General features: G+C 42.7%; 1 protein-coding gene and 1 long non-coding RNA gene across 9 annotated transcripts in view; one reads left to right on the top strand and one right to left on the bottom strand.

The window, feature by feature from the left end:
- The window catches only part of TJP1 (tight junction protein 1), a 160,177-nt gene that overhangs the window by 68,204 nt on the left and 79,842 nt on the right, over positions 1-12,131 (bottom strand). The window contains exon 1 of one of the 8 annotated variants that reach the window (XM_064456576.1): positions 7,113-7,500. The exons of the other annotated variants lie outside the window; for them this stretch is intronic. Within the exon in view, the coding sequence (XP_064312646.1) occupies positions 7,113-7,145 (33 nt within the window). The 5' untranslated portion in view covers positions 7,146-7,500. Of the gene's footprint in view, positions 1-7,112; positions 7,501-12,131 lie in introns of those variants that run through there. 8 annotated transcript variants of the gene reach the window in all.
- LOC135314295 (uncharacterized) lies at positions 6,762-10,703 on the top strand. The gene is made up of 2 exons (XR_010373764.1): positions 6,762-7,061; positions 9,056-10,703. It is a non-coding gene; the product is annotated as an uncharacterized LOC135314295 (long non-coding RNA).

Genomic DNA, 12,131 nt, shown 5'->3' with positions numbered 1-12,131 from the left:
GAAGCCAGCCATCTAAAATGAACATGAATTGTGAATTTGTTATGTCTTGGAATTTATTCAGATAAACAATACTTGGCATACTTAGCCCCAGGTACTATCCTGATCCCATATTAGTTACAACTGACTAATTCTTTGATACCACATTGTCAAGTAGCACCTTTTAAAGTTACTTCTCCTAGAGTTTTACAGTTACAGTAATTCCAATTGTTACTTTCTATTAGAAAAAACAAATCTTTAGATGGCATGATTTAAGTCTATTATATTTTCAATGAAGCTGAAAACAACTGTCTAAATATTCCCTCTTTTGCATTAAGTGTTAAATTTATTTTTTATATATTTTTATAGCACTGTGTGCCATGTCCATCCTTCTGCAAACTTATGTCACCACTGCTTGTAATTTAAGTAATACAAAAACCAACATAATTGTTCAAATTTCACAATCTGTCCTGTTTCATTATGTTACTGCTTCTAGTTATAATTTAAGGTTATTACTCCCTTTTAATTAACTCCACTTAAAAAATTGAGCAGTGTCTCTTCAGTCACAAGTTACTTCATAATTTTTGTATTATCCAACTTCATAATTAATATAACCAAGCCATTAATGCTGTAGCAACAGTGACACTGTTGTAGTGGCTGTGGTCTGAAGAAAGCTAATCAACAAGGTTTGTAGGAAAGGGCAAAGGATGTTCTTTCAGCCACACCAGCTCTTCTTCACAAGCTATGCCCAGAAGTTTGATCATATGCTCTGAAGTCTCTTAAGTCTAAAAGACACTATCTCTATGCATTTTGCTTATTCTGTGTCTCATCTGGATACATCATAAGAAACAGTCACCAGCCTAGAATGTAAATAGCTGAAACAAGGCCATTTAATATTTACAAGAAAAATTTAAAGCTGGATACATAAGTGGGGGCCATCTGTTAAAATCATTGCTGACCCAGTGCGGCAGAGGGGAAGACGCTAGTACTGGACCCCATTAAAACTGGGCAAGGAAGCCTGTAGAGTCCCAAAGGATCATGAGTTGAAAACTAATTACTGCTTGGTTTAGGGGGGGTCGGGGGTGGGGAGGGAGCAGTTTGTAATTAAGTTCCTAAGAAAGAAGTAAAATGTAAAAGCCAGTGGTGAGGAAGACTGGTCTTCAGTGGGAAAAGGCTTGGAACTACAGATCACAGAAACTGCCTACTTTTGCTCAATTTCTATTTTTAGCATATCAGTACTTTGCATATGTGGGGGTGGGGTAGGGAAACAAAAAGACTATCAGAGCAGTACCAAGTTCTGTTATTGTTTCCGCTGCTATGGAAGTCTAACAAAACACCTTATGATGAGATATGCAGGCCAAGAAGGGTCATAGCATGCTTGCGTACTTCTCATAAGAACATGAACTTCACCAATGCAACACTCCGTACTGCTATCATCTTACTGAATTGAGGCTGCCCTCCCCCACCACAAAAGGGTAGAACATCTGTTTATAATGGATTAGGAAACAAGAATCCTATTAGAGATTACAAAATACCCTTGAGAAAATAAATACTATTTTAACATAAAGCCAGTAATTAAATTTTTAGCACCTACAACATATTTAATTTTTCTAAGTGTCTAAGTAAATCCTGATGTGCAAAGGCACAAAACAACTCTAAAGAGCTACTGAAGACCCTACAGAGTTAGGAATAGCAAACACGAGCAAAGTACCCAGTCCTACACACACTGGGGCAGTTTTCCAAGCCTGCAGTAGCCCATATACATAGTTCAAACAGCCCACAGAGCTTGTGGCTTAAGGAGTTATCTAAGGATATACCACAGCAGAAAAATCCCATGGATAACCAAGCAGACATCATTGTCCCTAGACAAGTCACCACACCTGTGGCCTCAGCAGCATTTTTTACTCTGCAGGATCCAAGGAGCCCACACCGGACCTTACAGCATTCAGACGAACATATTCCTCCATTTTCTCAGATCCTTCACTGAAGCACGTCACAACTCCTTGAAACAAGGGCACCCCTATTATTTATGAGTGCAGAGCACATATTTGAATAATCTGTCCCTAAAATAGCATAATAACAAGACAAGACAATGTTTTCATTTCAGGACATTTTGGACCTAGCATAAATACACTGCACAGAATCACAGATTCATTTTAAGAACTCCCTATGGCTGTTTGCTTAATCAGTACATTCAGTGAAGAAGTCATTAGCAATGTATGTGCCTGAGAACACTGAGCATAGTCTGATATTATTTTTTGTTGCGTTTATACTATGATAACCAGGAAAAATTTGCTGGCTATAAATGACCTATGTCTTTCTTAACCAGAGGGTAGTCTGCTGCACAGATTACATAACTGCAGTCATCCAATAAACTTCACAATAAGCATTTAATTCAAATACTACCCCTTAACTCAAAGGAACACTTAGAATTTAACACAGTGTTAATAAACCAAATACTGGGACTACTAATTTTGACATAGACACACACATGCCTTTACTCTCCCTACACTGTGACTTAGCCTGATTTTCCCCCCCAGCCCCATCCCGACATACACAAGACATTACCCTTCCTCTAGTTATAGAGAATAGGAGAACAAAACAGAAGAGAGGATCCTATTTCATATTGCAAGCTTATTGGCACGGCCTGTAACAAAATGGGTTAACAGCTGGGTCCTTGGTCAGAATGACACTGAATCTGACACAAAGTTTTTGGATGAGTGCTTTGACCTGAGCTAGACAATACTTTTGCATAGCAATTCAAGCAATAAAACCAAAGTATTTCGTACAATTCACAGCTTGAATAGTTCACTAGTTACAGTTCTGTTTTCAACTCAGTATCTTACGCTGAGGACTCCTTATCAAGTATTTTCGTAAGTCCTCATACCACAATGTTTTCACCACGATAGTACATTATATCAATGTGGACATATACGCAAGCTTAATAACCACTCTCTGACTTGGAGCACCTATTCAGAATACCATGGTTTGAACCTTTTTTTGCATAGACAGAAGCCCAATATCTAGTCTCATAGTATGTAAGTAGTAGTAAAATGTGCACATTAAAATACCTATGACATACAATAACACATTTCTAGATGTTTTCCTTGAAACAAAGATTAGCTAGCTGACTACTGATAAGGTCTTACTGATTTTCCACTATGTAAAGGTGGAACCAGCTCCCAGGCACAGTCAGATTTCAAGCTCTGTTTACATTACAGTAATCTCTATGCTGCACATTGAACCAGAAGCAAACTCCAGAATGTACTTCATAAAGACCTACAGAGTACAGAGCTCATGGCTCTTCCCACATTGCAACAGAATTCATACTGAAAAATGCACCTAAACTATCATTTCGTAGCTGAAGTTGCCAAACTATCATAACTGTAGCAGTCAAAAAATATAGGACAACTGAAACCCAAAATAAAAGTTACCTATAGAATTTCTTATTTGAAAACAGAACATTAAAATAAGTATTTCTTGAGGTTCAAATAAAACTCACGGGAACACTACCAAATTAAATGCAGTTATTTTACAGAATCTTTTTTCCAAGTAGAAGGTTTGTTCTCATGTTGGCCAAATCCTCCGTTTATTTCCATACTTGGTGTTACCTCCCCATATCCATTTTCTATGTATTTATTTCTTCTTTTTTGTTATAATTGAAGAATCTCACCAACAACTTGAGAACTGATCTAACATTATAACGTTCATATAAACTTTAATGGGAAAAATAAAATACTTTTCCAAACTCATCTCTCCCATAGATTCTAGCACATTAAAAACCACTTCAAAAGCATGCACATATATCCTCTAAAAGAAACAAATACATTCGTCTCTCTCAATAGGACTTGGGGAAGAACCCACATTTATGAAAAGTATAGGTCATTCCCTCTAGCAGAGGAAACCAGAGCATCCTTGCAATCAGCAAGTCTTGAACCATTAACACGATCAAGTTCTCAACTTCTGATTGTAGTAGTAGATAATAGATATGTGCCTGGAGCTAGAAAGGTAGTTAGAACAACCAAAATCCAATTAATTACAGGACGGAGGTAAAAGGCTGACATATTCTTTATGTTGTTATTTAAAGCTAGAAGGAAGTCTCAAGAACTCAGGTTCAGCATTCAAAAAGGCTCAAGGATTCAAGAAGTCCTGTACCCCCATTTACTACTTGAAAGCCTTTTTTTTTTTTTTTAACCAGTGTGGACTATATTTGAACCCTCAGCTTAAAGGTGGAAAGCTTTACATCTCATTACTAATACCCTGACACATTCATTCCCACAGCATCCATTAGCATTGTTCAAAAAGACATCAGAAGAGATTAGGCCCCTTATATTTTGCAATCACAGCCACCACTAAATTAGACTGCTAGCAAGACATCATTTCTCTCACCATTTTCTATTGTATACTACCAACAGCTACAGCAGGCATTTAAAGCCTCAATAAAAACACTATCTTTTACAGCATCACAGGGAAAAAGTAAAGTAACCAAGACTGAAAAGCAGTGGAAGGTAGCATAAAGACTGTTGGTAACAGGGCATAACACAATCAATCATACCAGCCAAAATTCCCACATGTACAAAGAAGAGTTATCCAGCTAATAAAAAAAATTTTTTTTTTGTTTTCCTCAGGTTAAGCGTGCCAAGATAAACGTGGACATGGGACACCAGGCCCAAAAGGCTACGAAGTATGTTAAGTAACTATTAAGAGAAAACCACAGGGTTGTTTAATGCATTACAACCCCAAAAAGGAAAAACTGGATACCATGTCTAAAGGGGTGGCTGAAAGAAACAAGATCTGATACTTGAACACAGAAGTCCTTGAATATTCTAAGTATTTCTAAAATATTTATAATCCTCCCACGTGCAACTATTAAAACTATACGAACAGTAGCACAGGAAGTAATGCCTGAAGTAGAAATAATGCTACACATCTATTGAAAGCCTTTCTGTTTTGACAAAGAAATTTGTATAAACTGTATGCATAAGATTCTAGCCTCTAAAGACATTTCTGTAATCTAGATTTAAAAGGTAAGAAATTATTTTGATAAAAGGCTATTACAGACTGTATACACTGAAAAAGTTACAAAACTTATGACATTTTTTTCCTGAGAAAGAGATATGCTATTTCAAATACTTGATTTTTATAAAATCTGAAAATATACCAGCAAAGAGTTAAACCTGAGGAAGACTATTTTGCAGGAAGTTAACATACCTTTCAGTATAATTACTTTGGCTGATATTGTGTACATGTACACATGCTCAAAGGGCAAATTTGATACAACCATGATCTCGAAGAAGTTTCAAATGACTACTATGGTAAAATATGAACTCCAATTTTACATTAGTCTATACACCAAACAGTCAAAATAGATAACATTTCTGTATTTATAAGATGTGGGTTTTTTGGATAGTGCATGCATGTGTTGACGGCAGTATTTTTCAACAGCCTCATAGAACACCTATACTTTAAGAATGTATTTTGAACTGGAAGTGGGAACCTTGCACCCTGATTCTATACATGAAAGAGTCTGCAAAATTTAAGCCAATGCAATTTCTCCCAATTCCTTACATGGCAGGACCCTAACACAACACTACTCTTTTTAGGAGCAAAGACAATAATTATCTTCAAGTCCTGTTCGTTGTTAACATAAATGCATTTGAACACGGTGGAAAAAAGTACGCTTTATCTGTCTCTGTATCTAGGTGATAACACCAGTTTGAAATATTACCCAAAATAAATTACTTCTCCAAATGTAGGCATTTATTGTTGAAATGCATGCATGTATATATTAAAGTGTAATAGAAGATCTCTGAAAGCATATTTAGGAAGCAGCACACAACTCAGTAGATCAAAACTGGCATTTAAGTTTTTTAAATTGCACTCTGTAAGCTAACGTTGCCTTGAATACACCTTGAAAGTAAAATTAAGACTTTAGCATTGATAAAATCACTACAGCTAACAATATGCTACAACCAGTAAGTTCAGCAGTAACTTAGTATTTCAAGTAGTCTGAAGTTTCTCAGTAGTAATGCGGTAAGGTGTGTATTTTGCTTCAGCCGACAGAATGTTACTTCTGAGTAAGCGCATACCAGCGAGTAGCATCAGACCGAAACTACATAGTTTCGCTCGAGAGTGAACACAAGTGAGCCGAGCGCCAGCAACACGAGCTAAGGCACGGTGGGAACTTGTCATGCTGAAGGCAGGGCAGCTACTCAGCAGTCACAGCTAAAAATTAGTTCGAAATTTAAACTCAAACTAGTTTCAAAGCAAACCTTTGATTTCACAGGGAGAAAAATAACCTGTTGAGCGTTCCTAACTCCACCTCTTTCCCCCGGGGACGCTCGGGATTACTCACCGCCGCGGCAGTGCTAGGGGAGATCATAGTACACACCCCACAACGTGCACCTGCACCATCAACAGTGGTGGAGGACCGGCACAAGTTTCTGAAGGATTACGGCCGCCCCACACCTGTTTACCGTATGTCAGCAAAAACCATCCCCGACTGATTCACCGCCTACAGAAAAATCCTGCAGTACTGGACTCTCCCGGTTAAACCTTTCCTAATTGCTATCCGATCTCCAGCCTGGAAGAAAAGGCGACAGCCTACACCACCGTGCACGCAACGCCCCTGCCCGTCAGCCGCTGAGAGTGCGACCCGCCCGGCCGGCCGCCTGCAGGGGCTTCTCCGGGGGGCCGGGCCCGGGGCCGACCCATCCCCCTGCAGGGGCCCAGGGCACCCCCCGCCCGCCAGCCGGGCGCCGCCGCACGTCCAACAGGTAGGCGGGCAGGGAGCAGGGCGGGAGGCGGCCGCGGGGCAGCGCCCCCCGCCTGAGGAGCTGCAGGCCACCTGCGCGCTGGCTTGGCGAGACCGGCCGGCGGGGGGCGTTGGGCTGCCGGCCGCCCCGGGCCGGTGGCTGGGAGGCCCCGGCTCGCCTCACCCACCTCCCCAGGCCGAGAGAGCGGCCTCCGGGGAGGGCGAGGGAAGGTGAGGGAAGTCCCTGCCGTCGGCTCGGCGGGACACCAGCTCCCGGGCGTGGCAAGGGGCTGTAAGGCCGTGGCGCCGCCAAAACCGCGCCGGGGCGACGGTGAGTATTAGACCGAGGAGACAGTACCCCCACCCCGGGGCTGAGTCTTACCTTCGTGGAAACGGCCGCGGCCCTGGCAGACATTTTGTTTTCTTCTCTCCCCCAGAGTAAGACGAGTGCGTGCGTGCCTACAACTACTCAGACAGGGGGAGGAAAAACTCGCCGCCGCCGCCTCCTCCTGCACCTCACGCAGCTGCCCCAATAAACATCCCAGGGCGCAGGGGGGAGGAGGAAGAGAAGGGTGGCGGGGAAGGGGCGGGGACGGGGGAGGGGGGAGGCAGAAAGAGGAAAGGGAGCGGAGGCTTAAGTTTCGTAAAAGCCCGGTCTCTCTCCCGCAGCCAGCGGCGCCTACCGCCCCGCCGCCGATGCCGGTGCCGCCGCCGGGGCGCGGAGGACGGGATCAGCCCGACTGCTCTCTGCCCGCCCCGCCCCTCCGCGGCCGCGCTGCTCGGCCGCCGCGTGCCCTTTCACCCGCGCAGCCACTGACATGTCTGACTGCCGGCACAGCCCATCCCGCTCGCGAGGGGAGCGCCCCGCTCCGCCGCCGCACCCTCTCCCGCTCCGCCGCCGGGCCCGGGACCCGGAACGGAGACGAGCAGCGGCGGCGGCGGACGAGCGGCCGCCCCCGGCCCAGCCGTCCCCGCAGCGCTGGCGCGGGGGGCACCCGCAGGCCTCGCCCGCCGCTGGCCTCCCCCCACGCGCGATGGTCGGGGCGGCAGGCACTGGTGGCGGCGGACGAGAGGCCGCCGACCACGCAGCCTATGGGAACGCGGGGGGCGGTTTGAAGCGCGGGAAGCGGGGCTGGCGGGGGCCGCGGCATCCCGGCCCCGCCGGGAGGCACTGCACACTGGTGGGAGGCGGCCGGTGCGGGGCCGCCCGGGCCGTTGTTCCTTCCCGAGCGGCCGGCCGGCTCGGCCTCGGGCAGCTTAGCAGGCTAATGTTTGCGCTCTCCTCTGCGCCCCGTCCTGCCAACGTTGGCTTGGGACGAATGAATTCCGGCGGCCGTGCGCCTGACTGCAGAACTAGGATGTCAACCAGTGAGAGCTCAAACCTGCTTTTGCGTTTGTCCATTGTTTGAAGCGGCGGGACATTAGTTTTCAAGTTCCTAACTGTACATTTTGTTCTTGAGATAAACGCAATAAAGACACAAAAAGAAAACAACTTGGGAGATTTGATTTGGTTGAAGGTGGTGAATACATAGCATTTCCTATAGCACAATGAACTGCTTGAAAAATAAAATTTTTCAAATATTTTAGGTGAAGGGGGTTTAGTGCATTTTACAAAGTATTTATTTAAGCACTAAGAGAAACACTGCAAACATTTTTATCCATTTAGAAAAAGGCTGTTTGAAGATGTTATACTGCTTTTGGGAGGTGGGTGCCTAACCCATGCAGGATGAGGCTCTGTCTGAAAATGGAGCTGGAGCTGACACTTGAGCATGCTCTTGCTTTACTGCACCAGGACAGCTCATGCCACAGAAAGCTGAGCTTCCAAGTGTTGTAGGACCAAGTCAGAAGTTAATCCTTCTTCCAAAAGAATCACCCACTAAAGTGCTTTGAACATCAGTGAAAAGAGCATGCTCCATATGCTAGCCACATCACTATGGTCCACAGTTTATTATGGTGATTAATTTACTCTTTAAATATTAGATGAGAGCAAAAGTTTCATGACTAATCAGATAAATCAACTTCCAGTGAAAGGAGAGTTAAGTGAGAAAAAATCCCAGACCAAAATTGGGAGCATTTTGCACTCACTTTGCAAATGTTTCACAACGCACAGATAGCACTAAGAGGCACACTATCAGGGCCACAACTTTCCTGCAGTTGTATTTTTTATGTGCCACAAGCTGCTGTCATGCTCCATGCAACCTTCAGAAGTACTTAAATTCTTAAAATGTGGCAATAATTCAACGATCCAAAGACATGCCCTACACAAAGCTACTGTGTGAGTTTTACGTTTGTTCTCCTTTGAAAATAAACAAATTCATATTCCAGGAAATAGCTGAAGCAAATTCCCAAGGCAGCAGTCCGAAATCAGGGAGGAAGGGCCAACTCCTCCGCCACTGCATGGAGAACGCAGCACTGCAGGGCAGAGTAAGCCCACCAGGACCTTCTTCATCAGAGCAAACAGTGCCAGCATAGTTACCTACGTGAACAGCCTCAAAGCTGCAGTAACCTCTAGCTTTCATCAGCACCATCCCTGACTTCCTGGCACCTTGATGGCTCCCAGAGTACCAGAATACTGTGGCTTCACCCCCTTTTTCCCAGAGCAACAGCAGCTGTGCTGAACTTGGGAGGGGCTCGACCCCTTCGGAGTTCTACATTGCAGCACAGCCTTCTGCCAAAGCTCCTCTGCTGGCCCCTGCCATGAAAACACTACTGCAAATTTTTTATTTGCTAATTGCTAGATGTAACTATGCCTCAGATTTCTTTTTTCAATCTATCTACACATGCAAAGAGTGGAATGTACCATTTTTTTATGCACACATGCTTCATTGCCAGAGTCTACAAGTATTCACCACAGGAAGCAGGAAGGAAAAGGCTAAGATCACAACAGGAAGGAGGGGGAAGATTTCAAGGTGTGGAGACACAACGAAAAGAAACTCAGGGGAGGCTGACCTGATAAAAAGCAGAGTAAAATAATCCCTCCCTTTCATCTGCCCCCTCTTGAGTAAGGGTGGGCAATGCCTGCAGGTTGGGGAGGAGAATAGGTTGGGAACAAAGATTAAAGACCATAAAACAGGATGGGGCATATGGCAGGGGAATGAAAGAGGACCGCAGGCGTGCAGACGCAGAGTGGTTGGAGATGGATCCCTAAAATAAGCGAAAAGGAACAGGGGAAAAAAAAAAGTAGTCATTTGGGTATTGGGAGAAAAATGGGAAACGAATAGAAAGCTGAAAGTAAAATACTAAGCAAAGAAACCTCCAGCAAAGATGGAGGTGCCATTTTTGTATCATGTTACACCAGATGAGGAAATACCATGAGAAAATCCATACACTGAATTTGACAAGGAAGGAGACTATTTAACAGGGAAGGACTTCTGTCTAGGGGTTTGAAACATCTGGCAGTAGACATAAAATAATCACAGATGGTGTCTCACCAGTCTGGGAGAGGACGTACTTTTGGCCCACAGAGACTAATGGTATTAATTTCTTTCCTTCCTTCTTTTCTCTCAGTCTCTTTTTCCTTTTCCCCAGTTTTTTTTTTTCTTTGTTCCTTCCTTTCCTTCCCTCCCCATCTCCCTTCTTCCTTCCTTCCAACAATTGTTTAAAACTCCATCGCTACTCTTGATATGAATTACAAGAGCTAGAAATGCCATCTTATTCTATTAGCATTGGTAACATGCATATACTTATCAGTAGATACAAATTATTTTAATGGATGTTTTTGCTTGTTTTTTTAACAAAGCAATAGTGGGACCACACTCCTCTCCTTTCAAATTCTTCCTTCAGGAGAACTTTCTTATCTCTTTGTTAATAAATTGCTAACAAGGAAAGCTACCATCAGCAGTATGGAAAATGCCAAATCAAATGTTGGTCGAATCACCCTAAATTAATGATATTAAGTGAAAGAAACCTTGAGTGACATTCCTATTTAACTTTTTTTTAAAATTCTTAATAAAGGATTACAAAATCTCTGAAATGAGTGAGTTATGTTTTTTAAGACTTTGGGATTCCAGTGTATTCATCTCTTCCTTTAAAAGGCTTTAAGGAAACAGCAAATGTCTATATATATACACCCACATCTCGATAGATAATGAGAGATATATACATGTCAGTGTTTATGCATATATATGTCCTCTATCTATAGTACATTCAATCACATACAGATATATACCAAATCCCATCTGTTAGCTGAAAGATCAGAATTTTAAATCATATTTTTCATACTGCCCTATTAGGTCCTGAAAACAGGATGACTTCCTTATTTTTAGAGAGAAAATTATCTTTAAAATTGCTGAGGAAAAGCAAGTGTTTTACTTATCCTTTAAATAACTGCTACTGGGAGATGTGTGAAAAAAGACTATTATATTTTCTTGGTAAGAAACCTAAAAATAAAACTACAGTTTAATCAGTATAGTTCAAACCATAACCCTAAATTGACCCAAAGGACACAGAAGGACAATCAGATGTGTGAATCCTTCTTTCTAACTGAAGGAACATATATCTATTACACTGCAAGAACAGGAAGTCTAGTCTTCACTTTGTGTTGACTTTTTAAGAAATGTTTTGACCACTTAAGGATGGGGAAGAAGGAAACTGCAGAACCGCAGCCACTACAGAGACAACTTCCTGTGGGCTTTGTGGTGTGTGGCTCAGAAAGAGAACAATTTATACAAGGTCTTTCAGAGATATCACATGGTTTTGCTGCCCTATGAGGTAGTCTTGGGATACTTAGCTATAAATATGCCTATATATTATCAATGATGTCAAGCAGTTTAGTTGATATTGTACGTTCTGTATTTGTAATTGTCACCTGATTTCAGCATTTCAGGAACAAAAAAGAAAAGAGGAGAAAACCAGAATTCACCCTGTAAACCACAAGAGAAGAAAGTATCCGTTTCCACCTCAAGAAATTAGGAAGTTTTAAAGAAAGCTGTGGGAAATTCATGTCCTTAAAATTACACGGAATTTCAGTGCCTTGCTGAATCAAGTCCCTAGGGAAAAAATTAATGTAGTAATGATGTCTAGTAATGATTCTTATCTTCCTCCCACCTCCATGCAATTAAAGCTTGCTTCCTATATCTACTTCCTCTTTAAAAGGCTGTGTATCACGGTAGGTGCCTCTTTTAAAAACACTGCACAGAATTGCTCAATAAACAGTGAACAGAGTCTTCCAGTAACTCATTGCCTCTTACATATTGGAACTGTTAGACAAAGACAAAATCCCAAACATCTGTACTTTACCTCTCATTAACAAGTTAAAGCACACAACAGAGGCTGGATATGCCCTGAATGGGAATAAATGCAACCTGTTTTGCCAGTCAGCCAGTCGTAAAACTCCTGCTGTTCTAAACTCATTGTTATTTCTCATTTAACACCTTAAAAAACAAAGTATTAAGTTTAACAC

This window comes from Phalacrocorax carbo, chromosome 7, assembly GCF_963921805.1.
Source record: "Phalacrocorax carbo chromosome 7, bPhaCar2.1, whole genome shotgun sequence".
Classification (NCBI taxonomy): Eukaryota; Metazoa; Chordata; class Aves; order Suliformes; family Phalacrocoracidae; genus Phalacrocorax; species Phalacrocorax carbo.
Note: the sequence above shows the minus strand (reverse complement) of the source record. Positions and strands in the feature narration are given on the sequence as shown.